Raw genomic sequence first — 25,102 nt, 5'->3', positions numbered from 1 at the left:
CTCCAGAATGCTGAAACATATGGTAGATGAAACATATACAAATAAAGAAAGCAAATAGTAAGAGCAGGATAGAAATAAGATAAGAATTGATCATTTATATCATCATTTTTCAAACGCAGGATAAGATAAAATAAGAATTGAACATTAACACTATCTATTGGATGTTTTTAAAAATAATTTTTTAAAAAATTATTTACTCAAGAGATGTTAGTAATAGTCAATTCTTACTCTATTTTATTCTTATTTTTTCTATTCATATATTTTTTTTATACATTACTATTTGCTTTATATTTATATAAAGTATTCCAAAAATGTGGGAAAATCGGTATAAATAATTAAAAACTTCAAGATAATTTTAAATAACATTTTCCTTTACATGGATTTAGAGTTTTGTTAATAAGATATTAACAAAAAATAGTAAAAAATAAATATTAGTCAATCACGAAGCGCGTAAATTAATTAAATAACAACACAGATAGTGTTGGATATATGTGGCCAATTGAGCATGAATAAGTCCAAAACATATCTTAAGGAAAGTATGAAATAAATTTTTTATTGACATAAAATTACATCGAATTATATCTTATTCAGAAACAATGAATAAATTAATTGATTGTTATTTATGAAACCTTTGTAGGATTTTTTTTTTATTATCTTCTATCTGTTTTGTCATTCTTTTATTTTATTTATCATATGGTTATCCATTTTTGTAAAAGTATAATATAATAATTCAATATTTAATAATAAATTCTTTATTCTTTGTCTTTTTTTTTTATCATACTCTTTATTATTTGATTAGTCTACACATCTACGCTCCGATTGGTCAATATTTCTTTTTAATATTTCATTAATAAAGTTTTAACGAAAATTTTTGCAAAGAAAAATGTTATTTGAAATTATTTCAGAAATCTCTAATTATATTTTTATATTTTTCAGATATTTTGCATATAAAATTGATTTTTTTCATTTCTATATTTATATTTCATTATATAAAATGATCAAAATGATAAAAAATGGATGAACTAGTCTTTTATTAGTGATAGCATTTTTCGGAAAATATTGAAATTTTTTTAAGCATAATTACAATAATAAAATAAATTGTTGAAATAAAATTTTGTTTTTAAACTAGATCAACTTATATGATAATATCGATTATCATTAATTCATGCAAGCATGATTGATATAACATTAAATAAAAAAAAAAGAATAAAAGAACGTTTATTAAGAAATTATAATGTATTCTATTTTTATTATGAATAAAAATTTTTAAATTTAATAAATATACATTCGAGTGATATAATATTATATTTTAGAATAATAACTTTTGTTTTAATATTTAAAAAATTCGCGGGAAAAGCTTCATAAAAGTTCTCTAGTATCTAATACGATACATTGAGAAAATGTCGTCTCTTGAAGCAGGTCCAAGACCAGTGCAAGTATCTCCTTTAATTAAAGTGAGTATTATTTATTATAATGCATTTTTAAAAATTATTTATACCGAAATATTATAAAATATTATTTATTTGAAAATGATTTATTAAGATTTTCTTTTATTACAAAAATAAATAATTTTGAAGAAGTAAATTCTTCTAAATTCATTATATTACATAATTTTTATTAGAATATTAAATAAATAAATATTAATCTAAATATATGTAAAAATTATATTTTATTTATTTCATATATAGTTCAATATTTAATGATAAATATTGAATTTATGTTTCATCTTCTAACCTCTTTAATAGAAATTAAACAAATATTAATTAAATAATATATTTTATTAAATGAATTAAGTAAATATTAAATAAATATTTGTTTCTCTTTTTCAATTATTTACTTATATATTTACTAATATATTTTGTATATAAACATTGGAAATATTTCTTATAAAATTATATTATTGAATTTTTTATAGTTTTCTCGATGGAGTCTCTTGTTAACTGGAATTCTATATGGTGCTTACCATCAAAGAAGACTTAGTAAAAAAGAAAATGCTCTTCGTGAGCAAGAACTTAAAGAAAAACCTATTAGGGATGCAAAATTAGCAGAAGAGAAGAAGAAACTATTAGAAGGTAAAAAATAAATTTAATCATAATTGCAAATTAATAACTTTATATTATAATCATATTATAATCAATTTTTTTGTTTCAGCTGAAGCAAAAATGATAGAAGAATGGTCAGGAATAAAAAAATAAAATATATTACATTTTTCAGTAGTATAAATGTGTTTTTTTAAAATAATATTATATCTTTAAAAAAATTATTATGTGAATTTTAGTTCATACTTACAATAAATATTAAATATAAACTTCTTATTGTATATACATATATATTAAATAAAATAATTTATATGGTAGATACTAAATTGTAATTATATCTTTAATCTTATATTTCTTCATATTTACTTTCATATATGTAAAATTAAACAATTACTTTAATAGATACAATACAATTGTATCTTGTACATTCTATAAAAAATTTTTTAAATCGTAAACTATTTTTGTATGAAAAAAAATTTTCGCCCGAACAGGGACTCGAACCCTGGACCCTCAGATTAAAAGTCTGATGCTCTACCGACTGAGCTATCCGGGCGATTGAATCAAAAATTTGCAAAATATATACCTACTCTTAGTACTATAATAATATAAATAATATACTAATAATATAAAATTAAAATTTATTTAATTTATTATATTATATTTATATATTATTATATAAACGCTATAATGTATATATATTTTATAATTCATATAGATAATCTTAGTTTCTTGTGTATATAATTTATCATTTATAAAAATATATATATTTTTCAAAAAAAGAAAGTTATAAACAATTTTTTAATAAAAATTTAACAACAATTATGCCACATATTTTATTTTATTCGTTTTTAATTTTTAATATTAAAAGAAATTATTAAAAACATTTTTTTCTGTTTACAGTTTTATATTAATTATTAATGTAACAAATAAAATTGTTGAACATAATGTAAATATATTTTTGAAGATATACATATAAAAATAAATATTACAAATATAATGAAATATATTACAATATTGTAAATATTGTAAATAATTTTATTTTACATATTTTTATTGGTTTCATAATGGAATGAAGAAAGTATTGACAACAAAGAAAAATATTCTTACATATATACAAATATTGTATCCTAATATTTAAAATGCATTAATAAGAAATATTATTAAATTAAAAAGATAAAAAGTATTAGATATAAAATATTTAGAATGTATATATATTGTCATAGAGAGAAAAAGCACTTAAATGCTTTTGATCCAAAAAATATAACTCTTTTTTATATATATAATTTTCTTTTTAAGCTATAATTATTTCTGTTTTATTATTATTGGTAATCAATTGCAGAAGACTTCCATTTGTTGGACGTTCTTGATTTTGTGACCATTTCCAAAAGAGGCTATAAAATAAAATATTATTAAAAATATAAAAATACATAAAAAAATAAATTTAAATGCATAGAATAAGAAAAAATGTTATTTACTCTGCAACAAATTCAAGTGAAGTCCATTTAGATGTGTCAGCATTAGGCATCCATTTCCTATTCATAGGTGTATCTAAAGTAACAGGTAAGATAGACACAACAAGAGAATCTTTAGGAAAACCACTATCTTTAGTTGCTAAAGATTTAGTAAGTTGATGAACAGCAGCTTTGGCCATTCCATATCCAATCATTCCTGGTGTTTCTGCTAATGCAGCTTTAGCACCAGTTAATGATAAAAATCCTCCTTCTTTTAAATGATGTGCAGCAATGCTGGCAGCAATAACTGAACTCCATACACTTTGTTTCCACATAAGTTCACTATTTTTTATAAAATCCTTATGAGCTGCATTTCCACCAGCCCATCCACCAGCGACACATATAATTGCATCTAGTTTATCTCCTTTTAAAATATTTGTAACTTGTTGCAAAATATCAGCTTCCTAATTAATAAAAAAAAAGTTTGATTTTAGGAATATATATATATATATTTATATATCATTAAAATTTTTATAATTTATATAAAAAATAAATAATGAATAATTTAAATAATAAAATATATAATTTTTATTTAGATAAATATAATATAATATGTAAAAATATAATATGTAAAAAATTACCTGTTCTTGCCAGTTACTGTCTGATTTTACAATTATATTTGCATCAGCTTGTTCATTTACTTTCATATCAATACAGCCAACCCACTATGATTATAATATTAATATAATGTTATAAATAATATTTTTTTAAGCTTAATAAAAATTTTATAATTATAAATCTTATGTAGAATATTTAAAAAATATAATATGATAAAACAAATATTTTTAGTTACGAAAATAAGATAATTATAAATATTTTATGTTTAACAAATATATTAGAGATATAATATATATACAATGTGAAAGGATAAATATGGCCTTGATGTATTTTTCCTATACAAGAAAGGTTATAGAATAGTTATAACTTGAAATAATTTTTCGTTGAAATTATTTTTTTATAAAAAGAATATATATTTAATTTATTTTAAAATATATAGTAATATGTATTTAATGATGTAAATTGTTCATTTAATTATAATTAAAAAATAAATGTATGTAATTTATTTACAATGAATTAATTTATGAATTAAAAACATATGTAAGTACATATATGCATATATAGATATATAAATAATATATATATAATAATCAGAAAAGATAAAAAGAATATTATATTTCGCAATATTCAAAACAGTGCGCGAAAAATTAGTCCGCGATTTGAATATATGAACTATGCAAAAATATTACAAAATCAATATATATCGAAAAAATTATCGATTTAAATTTAAATTTATAAGAATATATAAAATAATTTTAGAAAAAGCATACTTAGTATATATATACAATGTAAACAAATATACATTATATTTATAATAAAAAAAAACTTTTTTATTTATAAATCTTCATCTATTAATAATTATTTGAAATTTTTTAGCAAATATTTAAAAGGAATAAATTGTTAATATATGCACAATTGATAATTTATTTTTAATCAAATAAAATGAATTAATAATTTATATATACATTATTTTCAGAAACAATCAAAAAACTGAAATTTTTATAAAAAAAAAAATCAGTCCTATTAATAATAAAAATGACATTCAGATTTTTTTTTACATATTGTAATAATTCATTATTACTATTATTACTGTTATTATTACTTACCCAACTTTTCGACTTGAATTTTGAAATACAAGCCGAACCTAGAGCACCTTTACCTCCATATACAAAAACACGTCCAAGTATTGCCTCCATTGTTCAATAAAAGAAACAACTTCGCGAAATATGTTTCGGGAGTTGCGATTATATACGAAAGAATACGAAGTCATACGAGAATCTTTCGGAAAAGTTCGTAAAAGGAATGCTAGATTGCCAGATTTCGGCACAAACTATGAAAACAGATTGTCAACTGAGTAGTCGATATTGTTTCATTAAAAATATTTCGAATTATTTTACATGTACATATGCATACAAATCTTGAAATTATATATTATATATAATTTATATTAAAAAGGTTGAAATGATTTGTAAATTTAATACGATATCATAATTATTATTGATATTATTTGTATAATTTTTATAATATTAATGATACTTTATGAAAAATAAAAGCACTTTTATATATGCAATCAAGTTATTTATGTAAACTTTTTATCTATATATAATTTTTCTTCATATTGTATCATTCTTTCAAGAAATTTTATTAAATAGATAATTAAATAAATTGACTTAGTTTATATAAAACGAAACGATCATATTTTTTATATTTGAATTTCCCACGCACATTTATAACAAATGTGGCAACACCGTAATGACAGAGACCCTGCCCGCAACGTTCTCCGGGAGCGTAGGTCTAGTGTGACGTCACGGTAGCCTAGTTGGGTTAGGTTTTACGCTGGAAATTCTAACGAAAAATTTTTTGTTTGACGATTAATGTTTTTCCCATTGTATCTGCTACATCGAGCGACGTGAAGAGCTAACGCAGTGGCGAGCAGTAATCATATTTCATAAATCGTTCGATCGCGAGACTTCGCGCTATCGGCGTATATGAGATTTTAAACGGAAAATGAATCGACATGACGGTACGTACGTGTGTGCTGTTTCTGACTAGCAAGTCAGCCTTCACTTCACACACTAAATTTGTTTTATGTTGATGGCAAAATTTTTTGATTATGGGATATTTGGGGATGTGCATAAAAAGTTTCTGCAGACTCATCGTCGAGGTTACGAAATCGACAATGTATGAGATTTTTCCTAAGACATTTCTTGTAAGCTCTGTACCAAAGGGTCTAATGTCAGAGGCCAGATGGCAGCACTTATAAAAAAATTTACTCCAATTTCTTTGGGTTTATAATGCTTTTTGATGATTGTACTCAATTTTTTGTGATGTCATCGTTTTTTCCTACCTTAATTATATAAAATGAATAAAATATATAAAAAATATTTATTGATTAACTATCAAGATATTCTGCCAAATGATTTCTTTAAAATTACTTTTCTTGTTCCTTTCTCTTTCTTACAATGTTAAATCTTTAAAACATATTGAAACATATTTCTCTTATTCTATATGTTTAAAATAATTTCTTTTTTGAATTTTCTTAATTTTCATGTTTGTATTTTTTAATTAATACATTATTTATTATATTCTTATAATATAATATTAACATCTAACGTAATTGTAATAGATTTTTACATTATAATATTAATATGAAAATAATGAATAAAATAATATTCAGTCATTGTCATTACTTATTTAATATACAAATAAAATTAGCACATGTATTCTTTCATATTTATTTAATATTTATACATGTTACATAATTGGAATTAGAAATATTATATTGAAGTTTAAAAATATATGAATTAAGTTCCAAAATTTTAACATATATATACATAAAGTTCAAGAATATTAATATATATATAATATATAATAATATATATAAATTAATTTTTTATAATATTATTATGATAAAATAATATTATATTGAATTTTTTGTTTTTTTTAATTGCTTATAATATGTTTGTATATATATGTATAACTTATAATCTAAAAATAGTATATATAAATTTAAAAAATTATGAATATGTATGTGAATATATATAATTTTTTGAAATTTTTTTGATTTTAAAAGTCAATTTTTTATACATATAAACAAATTAAGTTTTAAATATTACATTTAATTATAACAATATTACATATTTATATATATGTATATAAATGTTTTGAAGTAAATTTATTTATTTAACTTATTTATATTTGTGTTTAAATTAATTTCTTTATTAATACAAATAATTAAAAACTATATATACTTATCTCTTTTAATTTTATATTAAAAATTATATATATACTTAAGATAAACTTAATTAACCTATCTATCTTTAATAGATCTAGTTCAAGGTTATTATATGCATATGCATTTTATATATATATGAAAGATATATAAATATTTTTTTAGAATCAATTTTTTTTCATTAAAATTTTTTATAAGTATATTTATTATAATTATTATTATTTATGTATAATATTTTTTGTTTATATATTATTTATTAATTATGTTTTATTATATTAATTTATTATATAGTATATATAATAAATATACTATATAATATACTTATTACTAATAATAAACTTAAATTGCAAATTTATTAATATAAAATATGAATTAATGTATAATTTATTCCAGGGGTAAGTTGTGACGCCTGCTTAAAGGGGAATTTTCGGGGTCGCAGATATAAGTGCCTCGTATGCTACGATTATGATTTGTGTGCCAACTGTTACGAAGGAGGTGCCAGTACTACACGTCACCACAGTGATCATCCTATGCAGTGTATACTTACTAGATCTGAGTTCGGTAAGTTGATTATTAAATTTTATATACTACTATAATTTCTTCAAACATAATTAATTTTTATTTTATTATTTAATAGAATTATATTATGGTGGAGAGGCAGTAAGTGTAGAACAGCCACAATCTTTAACTTGTCCTTACTGTACAAGAATGGGTTTTACTGAAGCTACACTACAAGAACATGTTGCTGCAGATCATTCAGATACTTCATTTGAAGTTGTATGTATATATAATATAATACTGTTTATAATGCATTCTATAAGAAAAAATTATAAATTCTAATTTTGCCATAGGTTTGTCCAGTGTGTGCATCTATTCCAGGAGGGGATCCTAATAACGTGACTGATGATTTTGCGGGTCATTTAAGTTTGGAACATCGTAGTGGACCAAGAGATTTGATCTCTTTTCTAGATGAACCAGCTTCAAGTAGATATACTGGTAGACGGATAACACATTCATCTAGAGTTGTTGGTGGGCCACGGCCTCGCAGGTATATATATTGCTGATATATAATTATTCAATATAAACTTTTATAACATTATTTATAATAATGTATTTATATATTTATATATATATTTCGTATTTTATATTATATATATATATATATATATATATATATATATATATATATATATATATATATATATTATATATTTGTGATAATATTGGGAGTATTATAATCAAATGAAATTGGAAAGAATTATTTTTTGTTAAATATGATTACTAATTTATTAATTTATTTTTTTTTAATTTTACTAATATTAATTATCATGAACTATATCAGTATATCAATTCTTTAATATATTGATGCATGTATTTTTTTTGAGTATCACTTTTTTTATTATACATTATTATACATTAATATTATAATTTATCAATCATTGTCATTACTTATTTATTAAAATAGTAAAACAATTATTATATATTATATAATAACTGTTGAAGCAAAATATGTTTTTATTTTTAAAATATCTAAGAAGAACTAAAAAATAGCACTAAAAAATAGCAAGGTTTCAGCTTCAGTTCATCATCATCTCATCTTAGATAATGTTCATTGGCGTATCATTGGACCTGCAGGTCCAATATGCATTTCAGTTCGTCTGGAGGATTGAGTCCGAGTAGTCGAGAAGGTATAGATCCAATTACAGAATTACTTTCTCAATTATCCGGTGTTCGTAGAAGTGGTGGAGGAACTGGTCAGAGTTCGTCAGCACCAACGCAATTACATCAATTGCAAATGCAGCTACAGTTAGAACGACAACAAGTTAGAGTATGTATAATTTAATATGTACAAAAAAATTTTTCAATGAAATGATTTTAATAAATAATTTTATCAAAGCAATTTTTTTAAGATAAAAATATAAATTTTTATAAATACAAAATAAATACTTTTTACTAGGCTGCTAGACAACAATTGGAGCGGTTACCTAGGAGGCAGACTCAAGTTCTTGGTTCTGCAAGTTGTGGAGGAATTATTAGTGGAAGTGGTCATTCTACTACTATGACCAATGTGGTAGCAAATAGTACGACTAGTAACAATAATACAAATAATGTGGCGAACCCGTCCGGCGTATCATCTACCAGTTCACAAAACTATATGTTTCTATTGCCAAAGTATGTATTATATTCTAATATTAGTATATACAATAATATATTTAGACAAAGAAAACATCCAAATTATTATTTGATATTTAAGTATCTTTATAAATATATTTTTGCGCATCACAACCGCGCATGTATAATCTTAAAAATCTTTTATCTAAATTTGCAAAACTGCATGTCATGATCAACGCGTGGGATGAAAAAACATTTAAGATAATTCCATAAAAATATGGCAAATGAAACAGATACATCTTTTTTTAGTTTTCAAAAGATAATAATTTTGTGTTTATTCAGAATTTTACTTAACTATTATATTAAATATAATTAATTCTATATATAAATATTTTTTTTCTTGTTATAGATGTATTACCAGTTCTCTCTCTGACTCACAGTTGCAAAATATTGAACGTGAAAGTGCAAATAGAAGTCTTTTTACGTGCGAACTTATTCTTGGAACGCTTTGTCAAACATTGCCGGAATTAACACAGGAACAATCTGTAGCACAAACACCAGTATCAAGTGCAACTACTGCTACAAACAGTCCCGAAACACCAAATGCTAATTCTTCCACAATTTCTACAAAGAAATTAAATGTAACTCAAGAAGCGAAAAGGGATCAAACAATGAATAAACATGTAACGCAGACATCTACGCAACAATCACATACTGTTCAGACTACTGCTGGTAGTGTAGGGACAGGTCTTCAAAGTCAAGGATTGCCTCCAAATTCTAATAACCTTGCATTACAAAATACACCTATGGTTCAAACACTGATGCATAGTGTATTACCTGAATCATTGGTAAGTATAAATAATAAATATAAATAAATTAAATATATAATATTAAGCATATAATTAATTTTACAATTTGTATTAATGAAATATGATAAATATAATTTAGCACTTGTATCTTATTATATAGGTATTGCAGGAACCACTATCACTACCATATAGTAGAACTATCAGAGAACCGATAGTAACTCCAGCGCCAGCGTACCTTAGAGGTGGAGTTGGTCCAGTTGGCGTAACAGGTCCTTCACGTAGGAAGCCGGTTAGAGCTGTAGATGGCAGAAACCAATCTACGGAACCTCCGCCCCCACACTAACCCTTCCTTAGCCCGTACCCATCCACCCTGATTCCTCACAGGACCCTCTAGCACTAGTCCTAGCACTGTTTAGAACACCTCATCATTATTGTTATTATTATAATATTATATATTAATAATTATTCAAATGCCCTCCTCCTCACCCTCCCTATCTTATCACTTCTCAAAACTCTAATCTCGCCATCTTTTGTCGTTATGTGACATGGAACAAGGGCAAGGGCTGATTCGCCGACATATGCAAATAATGTAAATAACTCACTTCTTGCAGTCATATACACTCCTCGCCAGAGGTTGAAAATGGTTATAATATGAGTTCGGATTCTCGAAACAGTTGTAAGAACCGACATAATGTAACAGTTGTAGGTGAAGAAAGTTCTGAGGGTGCAGGACCTATATCGGTTATGGATACATTTCTGGAATTTGTTATGTTTTATAAATCAGTTATGTATCAATTCTGTACGTTTCTAAAAATACATTAATTATATATCAATTTTGAATTGATTGAACATTAATTTAGTACTAATTTAAGATATTGTTAACATTATTAATTTTTATAATATATCAGTTAAATATTAATTTTATAACAATTATAATTATTGATTATTTGTCCTTTTAACAAAATGATATAGAATATTTTTTTATACCAAAATATTTATTTCTATAGATTTCAAATCAAAACTGTTTATCAATTGCTCAAGAATATATCTGAATTTCACTCTTGGTCTATTTATTTTAACAGTTATTCTTCAGAATTTGTTTACAAGTTACAAAACATTTTTTTTTATTGTTGAATTTCTTTATTTAATGCAAATCAAAATTTTTTCTTGTTCCATATAAAAAAAAATGAAAAAAAATTGAAAAACAAAATGATAGAAACCTAACTTTTACAAATTTGATGTAATAAGAGAATGCAGCATTATAATCAGAACCGATAAAAATCAGAACTTTTTTTTATCTATAATAATTTTAATATTATTTTGGTTCTTTATAATTGTTAATTAGAAATGTTTAATTAGAATCTTCATATAACGTTTATTAACCGTTATTTATGGAACTTTCTCAATCTCTGCTCTTCGTACACGCTCTTCAGCGAGTCTTGCCACGTTCTACATCGATATTATATTCACTTACAATAACTTAATCGAGGCTAGAGACGGGCAGGTAAAAATAATAATAATATAATTATATTAGCGTTTTATGTTTGGTGGTTGTATGGGTTTGTTAGAACAGAATTAGATTGATAAAATACTCAGTTTTATTTAACACGTAAAACCTCGAGAATGTAGAAACTTTAACAATTCACAAGACGCACTGCCCGTCATACGCACCAGTTTAATTGTGTTTAATTTAAACTGGTAAAATTTTTTTGGTCGTTAAATATTAAATACATTTCTTAAAAATTAGTTATTATTGTCATATATATCTTTGAAATATGTTTAATGATAAAAGATTTATAAATTTATCTGGGTTGGTCCGTTTATATTTAACGTATCTTAATCATCAGACAATTATTTTAAAGAAAATATTAACAATTTTAATCTATAATTTATGGTATCATGAAAATTTATATGCATTAACATTTTGTTAAAAAAGTTTTAAGTAATCAATTATCGAGGTTTAAATTATTTCAGAATCAATAATTAAAGTAAAAATTAAGTTGGCGGACCATTCCTTGATATATTTCAATTGCTTAGAAATTAAAATTTTAAAATGGAGGGATTAAACTGGGTGCTAAAATGTTAATTAAATAAATCTTGAATCATTTTTTCTATTAAAATCAATCGTATTTATTTATAATATTTGTTATGAACTTTTTTTTGTTATTGTTTTGAATTTCTCCATACATTGCACTAAACATGTTTTAAAAATATTATATGAATTTTTTTTAAATGTTCATTTATGTATCTATAATCGCTCCATTTTATAATGTGAAACGAAATAATATTTGTATGTGTGTTCGCTTTTTTTTTTTCGATAATAGAGACTTTATTGATTTGGTATATATGAGAATTATACGATGTATCGAAGAAAAATTGAGGAATGTTTGTATTCTGTTTCTTCGAATTGAAAGATAGTTAAAAGTATAGTTAATATTTCTTTTACATAGAATTTATCGAAAACAATGCATGTATGTAATATGTGCGTATGACGCACGCAAATGCATTCGAAACTTGTGAAGATTCTACTGAAAGTAGAACCTGAAAACGCTCGTACAAACGAGCAATAATTATTTTTCAATTATGTTTAACTTTTACTGCTCCCTCCTTCCCCCCTTTTTTTTTTAATTTTTGCCTATATTTCTCGTTTATCATTTATGTATATTTCATATTGTAATTAATTTCCCTTGTATTACTTTCTGATCTTATGTTATTTGATTTGTGGGTGTATCTGCAAGATGTGGATGAAAATGAAGTAAAATTATACATATACATATATACATATAAACTTGTAAAAAGTTATGCAAAATATGTAGCGTGTGATTTAATTTTTTTGTCTTATGCTTTCGCGTGTTCTGGCATTCTCGATGGTAAATTCAAAACCGAGTTACTTATGACGTTACAAATAACCAAAGGTATTAAAAATATCATACGTTTCGTTCTTTTTTATTTTCCTTGAATCTTTCATTCAATTATAATTTATATCTTCTATTTAAATATGTAATTCGTTTATCGAATCTATTTTCGAATATTTCTAATAATTTCTTGTGTTTCCCTTGTGATGTACGAGTTGGAAACAATATATAAAATAGTGAAGCAACGATATGTAAAAAAAAAAAAGTATACTAATTGCCTTAACGCGAAATGCCTGAAAAGAGAAAAGTTCAGTTTTTTGTGGAATGTGTGGTTAATCAAAAGAATCCTTTGCACGTGATACTTAAATAAAAGTGATGCTGTATACTTATCCAAACTAAATAAATATGTGCATATCCAAAATTGAAAGGTACGGATAAAAAGAATGAACAATGAACTTCTCATTGATGTGCACACTTCAATGACTGATAAGCTAGTTATTTTTCAAATTTTACACGAATTCATAAGCGTATAATCTCAGAACGAAGCAAGACTCCAAGCACGTTTAATACAGAAAACTAATTATATCAATTAAAGGAAGGAAACAAAAAAAAGAAATAATTAACATGAATTGCTATGTATTAAATAACTTCATATAAAGTCGAAAATTATAACTGTTTGTTTTTTTCTTCTATTCTTGTCATTGCGAACTTATATTCCCCTTGTTTCCACGTCACTTTGGGATTGTAAAATTTTGGATTTTTACATGTCTATTTTATTATTAATATTATTTTATGTTTATCATCATATGTATTATATACGATGTAACAGGAAAATGTCTGATACATCTCGTTGTCAGAAAAAATGTTTCGAGGGACAATGTAACGCCTGTTCCAAAAGTTCAATGTATTAATATCGTTATATTTTTATTGTTAGGATATTTGTCATATTTTATTCTGAAATCTCAGCATAATCTTAACAAAAAGCTTTTTACATTATATATGAATAAATATATATAAATATATATATATATATATAAATATATATAAATATATATATATTTATTTATATATTTATATATATATTTATTGATAAAAATGAAAAGATATCTTGGAGTATCATCGTAAAATTCTATCGCTTAAATTCTTCCTTTTTCTTTTCTTTTTCTTAAAAAAAAAAGCATATATAATTAAATACATCTCTTTTCTTAATTTATAGATATTCTTAAATCTTAATTAATTGCACTAGAAAGTTTCGATATTTAGTATTTTTAAGAAATTAATAATTGCTTTTTAAAAGCAATTATCGACGATTCTCCTGGATATCCTTTATAGAAAAAGTAATAAAATTATCAAACAATTATTCTTGTGAATGAAGTAACAAACAGAAAAAAAATATTCTTGGGTGGCTTAAACGGTTGTTTTTATCACGTCCTTTATCCGTATGTTATCGAGTATATATCAGGAAAAACAATTTTCTGTGAATTTTTAATCGAAACTTTTACGCCCGACGAATTAACAAAAAAGAAAAGAAAGAGAATGGAAAAAATAGAAGAGAAAACAACTTCACTAAGAAATATAATTCTGTTAAAGTAAATGTAACAAGCTCTACAATGAATCATGAAGAAGGTGGAATTCAACCTCGTTACATTTTTTGGATTGAAAAAAAAAGAAAATAAGAAGAAAAAAACAAAAAAATATGGAATAACATGAAACGCGTACGACATTTTCCCCTTTTCTATTCTATGAAGAGAATTTTCTTCTAATGAATTGAAAATTTCGATTTATATTTAAATATATTTTATGCATCATTGGATTATATCCATGCTATCGTATGGATATAAATAAATAATATATAAGTATATATATATATATATATAAAGTATATATATATACTTATATATATATATATATATATTAAATATACATATACACAAACATACATTGACGTGTATGTATACTTCTACGCACTTGTATAAGAGCAATTAATAGTTGCGTTTGTGCGTAGATTCGTCTTATTTTCTTTATTAATTAATATAAAAAACATGAGTTTACGTATCAAAGTAAAAGTTATGTAGATGGCTAAAAATAAGAAGAAAACTGAGAATAATGCGATTGAAAACACAATACACACAATTTATCCTTAGGTAAAAAATAAAAAAAATTTAAATTTAATTAAAATCTCGATAATTTATCATATTACACTCTTATTACAATACTGTTTCTTATCTTTATAATCAATTATTAGCGATTAATAGGGCTTATATGTAGATGGTGGCCCAATTGTACGGGAAGGAATCCCTTTCTTTCTATAATAGTATATATGTATGTATGTATGTATATATATATATATATACATAATATATATATATTATTATTAAAATATAATAATTTTAACGAAGGGGATGTGTCGTTGACATTAATAATATTGTAATTAACGACGCGCGAATCATTCATAAAAAATTGTACTTTGTCATTAAGATGCTATTAAGATGATAAAAAAAAAAAGAAAAAAAAGGCAAAAAAAATAATAATAATAATAAAAAGAAATAATGATGAACGTGAGAAAGGAAACTTTCTTTTCTTTTTTATTAAGAATATTTATTATACTATATTTTCCACAGTATTTTTGTACTGTGATATATACGGATGTGCATGATTAAGAACTATCGCAGCGTTGCCTTCCTCACGTTAGAATTTTATTTTCCTTAAAAAAATTTCACAATAAATAATATTTAGTGAAAGAATACGACATGAATAGAAAAAAATACAAGATCTTTTTGGTATTAAATAAGATTAAATAAGATTAAATAAAAAAAATTTTCAATTGAAGCATTGTTCGATTCATATTTTTATTATACTGAAATATGTGTAATGTTGTTATAATATGAAAATTTTTTAGTTTGTTTTAATTATTTAATAGAATCATGTCGTGTTTAAGACTTTTGTCTTGTGCATTATTTTTGTTAAACATATTTAAATATTTTAAGATCGATTGGTATTTTTGACGGAACTCTGACAAGTCTTACTTATAATCCTAGCCAAAGGAAGAAGCGAGTGGTGTACGGAGGAGAGCACGATAGAAAAATTTGTAGGACCTAGCAAAGCGCATATAAGTATATGTATGTAACTAGAAAGAAGAGTGGGTTAAAAAACAATGTAGCGGCTTTTGTAGCCCTCTAAAATCCAAATGATTTTTTTCTACATCTTCTTGTTTCAAGTGATGAAGGGTGGTGTACGGGATAAAAGGGTAGAATCAAAACAAAAATGGATGTAATAAAGCTTCCCCCACATAAGTCCTTTCTAGTTCGTCGGGCAAACAAAGCAGTGTAAGAATGAACGAAGGAAAACTGTATGTATACATATTTGTGTATGTGTGTGCCTGTACGAGAAGAACAAAAGAAAATATGTTTCATCTTTTTTTTTCTTTTTCATTTTTTCTTTGCTTATCAAATAATTTTCATTTTAAGAATTTCTCAATTGAAACATCGATTATTTTATAAATGGTTACACAACCATATATGGATTACACAACCAGGTTGAAATAAATTAGAGAAAGAAACACATAGAAAGTAAATCTTCGAATACAGATATTGAATTGCAATTAGTATTATTGCAAATTTACTGAAGTTACGAACTTAATGGCACGGCCGCATTAAGCGTGATCCACTGCCTGAGCTAAAAAAATTAAAATATAATTCATGATAAGCATTCATCGGCTTTATATATGTAAGCTTCAAAACAATGTTCACTCTTCGTTGTGAAAAAAAACGCAGATTTTCATGTGTAAATCTTTGAAAGACAAAATGGTGGTAGATGTCCTAGTTATATTATGCAAAGCTGATCTCTTTGTGATCAGTATAGTATTAGATATCGCACAATCGTGCATTCACAAGATTACCTTAATTCGGCCTTGCTCATCAATACATATAGTTAAAGAGCACTCATTTTGTCGAGAAAACTAGATTTCTGATTTTTTAATTTCGATAAAATTGCTGTCAAAAGCATCGTGTAACAATGTATTGAATTTTTGCTAACAATTTTTCCCTAAGCCTGCTCGAAAATACATAATAAAATTACAGTGACTGTTCGCGAATTTTTACCTGATTTTTAAAAAATCGAAAAAGAAATCGACCGATACAAATTGTATGGGCGTAATAAACGAAAGTGAAAAAGAGAAGAGAGAAAGAGCGAAATCGAATAAAAAAAATTATGATGATAAAACAGAAATATTCTGCGTGACACGTTAAAATGAAAAGTGTTAACGAATATTACTATTAAAGTAATAATAGGTAATTAAAATGAAATCTTATACATAATAATTATTGAAATGTAAATTGTGTTTGGTTGTATTTTGTGTTATTCGCCTCTGATGCTAAATATAATGGAAATTCGATTAAATTCGTTTATATTTATTATATAATTGTTATTATATTCGTTTATATTTATTATATAAATCATATTTTTTTAAATATTGTAATAGAATTATTTGAATTTAAATTTGGCGCTAGTTTTTAAATTAGACTTGCGCACAAGTATTAACTTGTGATTTGTTCGCTACTATGAACGTAACCGTAGAATGATTTTGAAAATACGTATTAGTAATCTGTTTATTAATATAATATGTACATATGTATCCGATAAAAGTTCATAGTTTCGCGCGTTAGCAAATATTTTCAACATTTTAAAAAACTTTCTAAAAATGGGAGAATTACTCACTCTCGAGAGTGCTAAACAAATTGCAGCTTACAAAGCAGTTGACGAATATGTGAAGGTAATTTTACTTTTGAATAAATTATGATATATTAGCAGGTTATATAAATTTACTAGTATTTTATTATTTAAATTTTGCGTACAACATTTTACAGAATAACAGTATCATTGGAATTGGTAGTGGATCTACAGTAATATATGCTGTTCACAGGCTTGGTAAACATTCTATTTTATATATAATTATGATCATTTGTAATAAATTTTTCTTGTATATTATTGTAGTTTGTATTTTATTTTTAAGACATTAATAGAGTAGACCTTTGATCCCATGAAGAGATAAGATTACTTACTAATTCAAATGTAATTGCAACAAGTATATTTTAATTCTATAATTATAAATTTTTTCACATAGATTTAAGATATTTCTAATATATATTCATCATGTATTTATATAAATAAATGATTGGAAAAATTATACTTTTCAGTTGAACGTGTAAAGGAAGAAAATCTTAATGTTATTTGTGTTCCAACTTCATTCCAAGCTCGGCAGTTAATATTAAATAATCATCTTACATTGGGTGATTTGGAGACTTATCCTAAAGTAAGAAATAATTTTATTTTTTATTTTATTATTTTTAAAAACTTCTATATTATTGTTTAAAAATTAATAGTTGGATTGTGCAATTGATGGAGCAGATGAAGTTGATTCCGACATGAATCTTATCAAAGGTGGAGGAGGTTGTTTACTTCAAGAAAAAATTGTTGCATCCTGTGCTAATCAGCTTATTATAGTAGCAGATTATACGTAAATGTATTTTTGCAAAAAAAGTATTTTTGATAATTACTTTTACTTATAATATTTAATATAATTTTAGGAAAAATTCTCAAAAACTTGGTGAACAATATAAAAAAGGTATTCCTATTGAAGTAGTTCCTATGGCATATGTTGCTATTTTAAGAAGAATTGAAGATAATTATGGAGGACTTGTGAAAGTTAGAATGGCTTTAGCTAAAGCTGTAAATATTTTTTAATAAATTTTTTCTTATAAATTAATAAATATTGCGTATATTATATTAATTACTCTTTTCTAGGGCCCAGTTATAACAGATAATGGTAATTTTATTCTTGATTGGCATTTTCCTCATGATATAAGTAATTGGGATAAAATTAATATAGAAATCTCAATGATACCGGGAGTAGTTGAAACTGGACTTTTTATAAAAATGGCAAAAAAAGTGTACTTTGGAATGCCTGATGGCAGTGTTAAAGAACAATTTTAATGTTTTATACTAACATTATTTTTAAATATGTTTATAATTCATGATATTGATTTGAATTTAGTTTAAATTATGACAAAAGGATTTAAAAAATCCTAATTTTTTTTCTAGATAATATATTTTCATTCTTGCCTTTTCATTTATGACATATCATTACATTCATATACATTCAAATCTTATTCTTTTTACAACTAGATCTTAAATAAGATTGTGTTTTATAGACTGAATTATTTTCTGTACTTTTTACATATTTATTTTTTGATTCAATATATAGTATAGAGGAACGTCTAAAATACTTAAGATCTTTTTTTGTGATAATTTTTATTCTAAGTGTGCTATAAATGGTGCTCAAATAATTAATATACAATGTTTGTATAATAATTAATCATTGTCAAACTAAAAATTAAAAAAATATAGAAATTTTTATATAATATTTTGTTTTTATCTATCTTGTTCTTCGCCATATCTATATTAAAATTTTTAAAGTATTTATTAAAGTATTTTAAATCTATTTGCTAAATATTTTATAAAGAAATCAATGAAGTACGCATCATATGAATATTCTATAGACAATCTATGATGTAAAAAAAAAAAATTAAACGCCCGAACAGGGACTCGAACCCTGGACCCTCAGATTAAAAGTCTGATGCTCTACCGACTGAGCTATCCAGGCATTCGAGGGTTGTATTTTTGTAACTAGTAAAAATATAATTTGTACAAAAAATTCTTATTGAGAATTTTATTGATTATTACAATTAATTGAATAACATATTAAATATGTATGAAAATTATTTTCTTTTTTTTTTATTTTAATAAATTATATCATTTATATTTATTTATTATATACCAATATTAGCGAAATCTAATCTAGATATAATTTTTATGTAAGCATTTTTAACAAAGCGAAATATTGATAAGATGATTATTCATTTTATATATAAATTTTTTTTATATATATATATATTATTTAAAAAAATATATATATATATTATTTAAAAAAAAATATATATATATATTTTTATAATCAAGAATAATATTAATTTAATACGTATCGCTTATTCATTAAAATCAATTATAAATTCAATCATAAATATGAATATATATTTTTGAATATATGCACAAAAAATGGCAACAAAATTTATGAAAATTTAATATAAAAAATTTTATTTATAAATTAAACATTGAAACATTAAAATAAAAAAAATTCATTTGGAAAATTCATATATGAAAAAAAAAATATATTCTATATAAATACTAAAAAAAATATTTTATTTCTAAAAAATATTTGAAATATGTTGTACGAAATATTTTTTTTTTAATTTGTATTTAATATACAATCGAGTAAATATTCAAAAAAAAAAAAATGATTAAAAATTTAAATAAAAGAGGGTGAATAAGGAGCAGTTACCAAGGATTGAATAACTTTAATGTAACTCAGCGGGTTCTGATGTGCGAACGTTGTAAGTACTTAACCCCGGGCTCCTTTCCTTTGATTTACACGAAGTTTCTTATCGGTCAACGTTTCATAAGCTGCTTCTTGCATTGATCGTTGTATAATCTTTCGATCTCCAGTTTTCAATCTTTGCATATTTATCAAATATAATATGCTATTTTTTTGGTTGGGTGTAAATGAGATAACGCCACAAGAGATAGAAAATTTTTTATTAAAATTTTTCATACTTTTTAAAGACTTATACCTTTTAGCTTTTGATAATATTTTCTAGAAAAGAAAGTTACTTTGAAATTAGAAACTACTTCCTTTTAAAAGGGAAATGGTTATTCTTTTCTTTTTAGAATTTTATTAATTCTTGTAAGATAATATAAAAAAAAGTACAGATATCATTTTTTTAATTGCTTAACATAAATTTAAAATGTCTTAAAATTGTCTCATATTTAATAATTTTTATACATTATATACATAATGTATTTATATTTTATATGTATATTATGTATATGGACTTCAATCTTTAATGCATGAACGGTTAAAATAGATGAAATGTGATTATACGAACAAAACATGATCAAATGCATAATTTCTGCATTTCTTACCGATTAGATTACAAATTACATCTTAGACTATCCACAATCTGTATAAGGGATGTTAAATGTACTGTTTCGAGGACTATTATGAATGATCATGCGTTCTTTCGGCGCATGTATTTACGCCCTCGAACGAAACAACGAAAGAGGGGATGAGTATTTGAAGAGCTGAAGCGCGATTTCATCCCTCATACGGAGACTTGACTTCTTCAGTGAGTATCAATCTTTAGCCAAGAAACTTACTTATTTGAAGTATAGAAAGTAAAATAATCGAGAAATAATCAAGAAGAATCTTTCGAGTATTACAGAAATCTTTTCTCAAGTTGCAGCTGATTTTTAGAGTTCAAACATTCGATATGAAGGTAACTTTTTTAACTCCGTTCTTTAGCTGTTTAAATTTTCAACAATTTTGAAAATATTATAATTTAATTATAATTTAATTCTCTAATAATCTAGTCGACAAAGAAAGAATTTCTTAAAATATTTTGTGAAAAATAGTTTCGTATATGAGAGTATTATTAATATTTAAAACATGTCACGATATTACATGATGAAAATCGATCTTTTAGAAAAATCTATTGTACTTAAATATGTAATATTTTTTGCATACGTTTCTAAAAATATTTTCTTAAGTTAACATAATTTATATAATTTATATAGATTATATGCATATTAATTTTCTGATCTATTATAATGATTTTATTTATTAGTTAATGCATTTCGGAAAGCTGTATTATTTTTCTCAATTTGTTTTCTCGATTGATAATATAATTTGAATTAACTCATTATAATTTTCAATGAGGATTTGTTTATTTAAACAAATATTTAAAGTAATAACGAGCTTTTATCTGATATTCATTGAGATGCTATCAAAATAAAATGAAAGTTACAATTTATTGAATTATATCATTAGATTGTTTCAATCTTTTTCATTGGTACATCATATATGCATCATATATTTACAAAATAAAATTAAAAAGTTTGATTTGCATGGATGGCGAACTTATCGCTCGAAGGGATAATCGACCAGCTAGTATCGTTCCACATTAATTAACCACAGTACAAACCTGATTAAAGTCATAAGCAGATTATAACAGTTAACATGTTTGAAAGCTTCACATATTATACTTATATAATCAACGTGCTTATTAGAAATTACGTGTGGGTCTATAATTATTGAGATTTTGTCTTGATTTTTCATCCTTTTTATTATTTCTTTGATTATTTATTCTAGATAATCAATTATGTTTGCTGTATCCTTACATTCGTATGTTTAATGAATGTGGCACATTCTGAAGAATCTCAAAACAAGGTAAATTACATCATCTCAAAGAATGAATGATATCAATAAATACTTTAATAATTAATTTAATTACTGAAATTAAATCAATTGTTAGATGGAGCAACAGTTTCTAGATGTTTTTACGACAGACGATGAATCGTTAAAAATGAAGAGACCTTTTTGCAATGCATTTACCGGTGAGATAGAATCTAATCTTCGACATATCAAAAAATACAATTATTTTAAATAATCAATTATTTTTAGGATGCGGAAAAAAAAGAAATTTCCACGAAAATCCCACTGATTCTCAGGATTTGGAAATAAATGGCAGCATCCGACTTCCGTTTTCTATCTATAAGGCGTTGCTAAGGGCAGCTACCCGAAATGTGAACGAATATCAATTATCTGGAATTCCGCAGATGTATCTATCTGGTAGAATGCCTCTTCACAAAAGAATCGATATTCGATCATCATCTCTAGAATAATTTCTAGAAAAATTTCATCGTTTGAATAAACGATTAATGCGAATTATTCGCGATGTGGAATGTTAAAAAACATATTATTTTGTTATTACATTTCATTTTTCCGTTTTTTTCATCTCAATAAATAATTTATTTCAGTGATAGAAATTATAGTTCAATCCATTTATTTAGATATTTTTCTTTTACATAATTGCTTATACTTCTAGTAAAAACTAAATAAAATTAATTAAAAAATATATTATTATCGATTAAATTGCTATATGTATATATATGTGTGTATATATATATATATATATGATTATCAGAAATAAAATCATCTAAAGATAAATTGTTAATTTTATTGTAATACTTCCTTTCCAAAGATATTTCGTATTGCTCGATAGGTGATCGATCGAAAACGGCAATTTATAGAAAAGAACTTGTCGTGGAACGCTCAATCCAACGCATTCTGGATTATCTGGTTCTCCAGTTAATTTTGGACGACCCCAAAAATATTCCGAACAAAGCATGGATGGATCCCAGATTCGTGATCGTCGATCTCGTTGCGATTGCTTAGATGAATGATCTAAAATCTGAGGATTATTTTTATAAGAAAACATAAAAAAAAAAAAAAAAAAAAATAGAATAAAGTTTGGAATTATTTGTTTTACCTCGAGACGAATCTTATAAGGAAATGGCCATTTAAGAATGGAATCATAGTGACCACGAGTTAATCCGACTCCTATGAAAATTGTACCGTCCGGAAAATATCGCGGTGTAACTTTGATGTACATGGCATATCCATTGTGGCCTACATAAAATGTTGAACTACGTATGAAACGAGCAGTTTTCCAATTGGCAAGTTTCTCATCAAAACGTTTTATTTGCCAATAATAAAAAAAGAAATTCGCGGATTCTGAAACATATTAAAACATCGTCAAAAATTTTGTATTCCGTCTTATTATTTTATATTGATTTTACTTTTATACAGTTTCCTTTATTATATAGAGAAAATATATGATATAATAATAAAATAAGATATATATATATATAAAAAGAAATAAATTTATTAAATTTATTAATTCTCTTATTCAAATTTTCTTTTTTTTCTTCTTTTTTAGCGCATACAAACCGTTTAATGTTGAAATTCTTTGAATCGTATTATTGAAGTTGTCGATTTCAAATTGTCTTGGAGTTAATATCTCACTTTCTTCGTGATAATCATCGAATAGTTTCGTTAACTTTGGCAAGTCTTTTTTAATCTCTAGAATTGTGTAAAGTAATATCTTGATTTCTTCCAATTCTTTAGTCAGATTTTTTTCTAAAGCTTGTAGTTTTTCATCGATCATTTCTATTATTTACGAATAAGATTAAATGATAGAAAATGTTGCAAATAAAAAAATTAAATAATTATTTCTTACTTGTATTGCAAGCTCCAGTAAGTATTCTTGTGACACTAGCACGTGCACTAGTAACTAATTTTTCTGTAGCAATTTTACAAGATGCTTGTTGCGTTTCCGTGACACCTTCATCACTCGATAAATTTGTATTTATTTTGGCTAAGGTTTTAATTTTTTTTAAATAAAACGTATATTCTTAAATATGCAGCATTAAAATCTTTACCTTTTTATTAATACTTACATAGTCTTGAGACGCTTACATCACAGCAAGTTAAGTAGAGCGTATTCAGATATAAGAACAACAAAACCATCGATGACATCTTGTAAGTGATTCGTTCTAAGATTATTCGAAATTTTGTCTACTCAAATAAAAATATCTCGATTTCCGGTTTTTATAAAAATAGATTCGATGGCATTTTTAAATAACTATGTCAGAATCCTTAAAATTTCAGAATTCATGAAATATATTATTTGAAACAATTTAAATTTCAATAGCTATGAGATGCAGATGTAGTTCGTAGAATGATCGCCAAAAAACTGTCCTCTATATTTTTTATAAATTATAAAATAAAGATGAATCCCTATTTGTAATTAATTTTCATATAAAAATTAAAATATTTTTTTAGATTTTTACTTGAAACATTTTTTTAAAAATTTTTTTTTATATGTTCAAGTTATTTTAAATAAAGAATTTTAAATATATAAATTTCTTCAATATTATATTAATAATAAAAGATAAATAAAATAATTAAAATAATTTTTTCATATTATATTTATATAATTTAAAAATAAAAGAATGAAAATATAATATGTGT

At 24.2% G+C, this 25,102-nt stretch overlaps 6 protein-coding genes and 2 non-coding genes across 10 annotated transcripts; 4 read left to right on the top strand and 4 right to left on the bottom strand.

Annotated features, from left to right (window-relative positions):
• Window positions 1-22: 22 nt before the first annotated feature.
• On the top strand, window positions 23-2,356 carry ATPsynE (ATP synthase, subunit E). The gene is made up of 3 exons (XM_003696008.4): window positions 23-1,454; window positions 1,916-2,072; window positions 2,152-2,356. The coding sequence occupies exons 1-3, from the start codon at window positions 1,401-1,403 to the stop codon at window positions 2,193-2,195; spliced, it is 255 nt and encodes an 84-aa protein (XP_003696056.1). The 5' UTR covers window positions 23-1,400; the 3' UTR covers window positions 2,196-2,356.
• Window positions 2,357-2,519: 163 nt separating this feature from the next.
• TRNAK-UUU (transfer RNA lysine (anticodon UUU)) lies at window positions 2,520-2,592 on the bottom strand. The gene has a single exon. It is a non-coding gene; the product is annotated as a tRNA-Lys (tRNA).
• A 266-nt stretch (window positions 2,593-2,858) lies between these two features.
• Dhpr (dihydropteridine reductase) lies at window positions 2,859-5,442 on the bottom strand. The gene is made up of 4 exons (XM_003696004.4): window positions 5,215-5,442; window positions 4,132-4,215; window positions 3,515-3,954; window positions 2,859-3,430 (listed from the first exon to the last, which is right to left on the bottom strand). The coding sequence occupies exons 1-4, from the start codon at window positions 5,302-5,304 to the stop codon at window positions 3,331-3,333; spliced, it is 714 nt and encodes a 237-aa protein (XP_003696052.1). The 5' UTR covers window positions 5,305-5,442; the 3' UTR covers window positions 2,859-3,330.
• A 426-nt stretch (window positions 5,443-5,868) lies between these two features.
• Window positions 5,869-11,094, top strand: LOC100870625 (E3 ubiquitin-protein ligase KCMF1). 2 transcript variants are annotated; one of them, XM_003695997.4, is made up of 8 exons: window positions 5,869-6,131; window positions 7,734-7,901; window positions 7,978-8,117; window positions 8,192-8,388; window positions 8,976-9,168; window positions 9,298-9,512; window positions 9,862-10,300; window positions 10,422-11,094. In XM_003695997.4, exons 1-8 carry the CDS (start codon window positions 6,116-6,118, stop codon window positions 10,602-10,604), a joined length of 1,551 nt encoding a protein of 516 aa, XP_003696045.1. In that variant the 5' UTR covers window positions 5,869-6,115; the 3' UTR covers window positions 10,605-11,094. The 2 variants fall into 2 exon arrangements, with proteins under 2 accessions (XP_003696045.1, XP_086773883.1); XM_086917757.1 differs by having other exon boundaries at window positions 5,884-6,131; window positions 8,994-9,168.
• Window positions 11,095-17,634: 6,540 nt separating this feature from the next.
• On the top strand, window positions 17,635-19,535 carry Rpi (Ribose-5-phosphate isomerase). The gene is made up of 6 exons (XM_003696018.4): window positions 17,635-17,887; window positions 17,982-18,042; window positions 18,312-18,427; window positions 18,498-18,631; window positions 18,702-18,843; window positions 18,919-19,535. The coding sequence occupies exons 1-6, from the start codon at window positions 17,816-17,818 to the stop codon at window positions 19,105-19,107; spliced, it is 714 nt and encodes a 237-aa protein (XP_003696066.1). The 5' UTR covers window positions 17,635-17,815; the 3' UTR covers window positions 19,108-19,535.
• A 169-nt stretch (window positions 19,536-19,704) lies between these two features.
• TRNAK-UUU (transfer RNA lysine (anticodon UUU)) lies at window positions 19,705-19,777 on the bottom strand. Its single transcript has one exon. It is a non-coding gene; the product is annotated as a tRNA-Lys (tRNA).
• Window positions 19,778-21,260: 1,483 nt separating this feature from the next.
• On the top strand, window positions 21,261-23,236 carry LOC105736104 (uncharacterized). Of its 2 annotated transcripts, XM_086917756.1 has the most exons (5): window positions 21,261-21,356; window positions 21,485-21,506; window positions 22,379-22,456; window positions 22,542-22,623; window positions 22,691-23,236. In XM_086917756.1, exons 2-5 carry the CDS (start codon window positions 21,501-21,503, stop codon window positions 22,909-22,911), a joined length of 387 nt encoding a protein of 128 aa, XP_086773882.1. In that variant the 5' UTR covers window positions 21,261-21,356; window positions 21,485-21,500; the 3' UTR covers window positions 22,912-23,236. The 2 variants fall into 2 exon arrangements, with proteins under 2 accessions (XP_086773882.1, XP_012344909.1); XM_012489455.3 differs by having other exon boundaries at window positions 21,315-21,506.
• Window positions 23,056-24,830, bottom strand: LOC105736103 (uncharacterized). The gene is made up of 5 exons (XM_012489454.3): window positions 24,529-24,830; window positions 24,309-24,446; window positions 24,020-24,238; window positions 23,559-23,803; window positions 23,056-23,480 (listed from the first exon to the last, which is right to left on the bottom strand). The coding sequence occupies exons 1-5, from the start codon at window positions 24,605-24,607 to the stop codon at window positions 23,226-23,228; spliced, it is 936 nt and encodes a 311-aa protein (XP_012344908.1). The 5' UTR covers window positions 24,608-24,830; the 3' UTR covers window positions 23,056-23,225.
• Between the last annotated feature and the right edge of the window lie 272 nt (window positions 24,831-25,102).

The sequence above is a fragment of the Apis florea genome, unplaced genomic scaffold (genome assembly GCF_048593485.1).
Source record: "Apis florea isolate Af1SG1 unplaced genomic scaffold, ASM4859348v1 contig_2272_pilon, whole genome shotgun sequence".
In the NCBI taxonomy this organism is placed as follows: domain Eukaryota; kingdom Metazoa; phylum Arthropoda; class Insecta; order Hymenoptera; family Apidae; genus Apis; species Apis florea.
The sequence above is the reverse complement of the archived record's forward strand: the minus strand, read 5'-3'. Positions and strand labels throughout refer to the sequence as shown.

Coding starts and splice junctions, on each gene's coding strand:
- Rpi (XM_003696018.4), top strand. CDS start 17,816: ATGGGAGAATTACTCACTCTCGAGAGTGCTAAACAAATTGCAGCTTAC. Junction 18,043..18,311: donor ATATGCTGTTCACAGGCTTG/GTAAACATTCTA, acceptor TATACTTTTCAG/TTGAACGTGTAAAGGAAGAA. Junction 18,428..18,497: donor ATTTGGAGACTTATCCTAAA/GTAAGAAATAAT, acceptor AAAAATTAATAG/TTGGATTGTGCAATTGATGG.
- ATPsynE (XM_003696008.4), top strand. CDS start 1,401: ATGTCGTCTCTTGAAGCAGGTCCAAGACCAGTGCAAGTATCTCCTTTA. Junction 1,455..1,915: donor AAGTATCTCCTTTAATTAAA/GTGAGTATTATT, acceptor AATTTTTTATAG/TTTTCTCGATGGAGTCTCTT. Junction 2,073..2,151: donor GAAGAAGAAACTATTAGAAG/GTAAAAAATAAA, acceptor TTTTTGTTTCAG/CTGAAGCAAAAATGATAGAA.
- LOC100870625 (XM_003695997.4), top strand. Junction 9,169..9,297: donor TAGAACGACAACAAGTTAGA/GTATGTATAATT, acceptor ACTTTTTACTAG/GCTGCTAGACAACAATTGGA. Junction 10,301..10,421: donor GTGTATTACCTGAATCATTG/GTAAGTATAAAT, acceptor CTTATTATATAG/GTATTGCAGGAACCACTATC.
- Dhpr (XM_003696004.4), bottom strand. CDS start 5,304: ATGGAGGCAATACTTGGACGTGTTTTTGTATATGGAGGTAAAGGTGCT. Junction 3,955..4,131: donor ACAGTAACTGGCAAGAACAG/GTAATTTTTTAC, acceptor TTTATTAATTAG/GAAGCTGATATTTTGCAACA. Junction 3,431..3,514: donor TCACTTGAATTTGTTGCAGA/GTAAATAACATT, acceptor TTTATTTTATAG/CCTCTTTTGGAAATGGTCAC.
- LOC105736103 (XM_012489454.3), bottom strand. CDS start 24,607: ATGTCATCGATGGTTTTGTTGTTCTTATATCTGAATACGCTCTACTTA. Junction 24,239..24,308: donor TACTGGAGCTTGCAATACAA/GTAAGAAATAAT, acceptor CGTAAATAATAG/AAATGATCGATGAAAAACTA. Junction 23,804..24,019: donor AAGAATTTCAACATTAAACG/GTTTGTATGCGC, acceptor AATATGTTTCAG/AATCCGCGAATTTCTTTTTT.
- LOC105736104 (XM_086917756.1), top strand. Junction 22,457..22,541: donor CTGAAGAATCTCAAAACAAG/GTAAATTACATC, acceptor ATCAATTGTTAG/ATGGAGCAACAGTTTCTAGA. Junction 22,624..22,690: donor TTTTTGCAATGCATTTACCG/GTGAGATAGAAT, acceptor AATTATTTTTAG/GATGCGGAAAAAAAAGAAAT.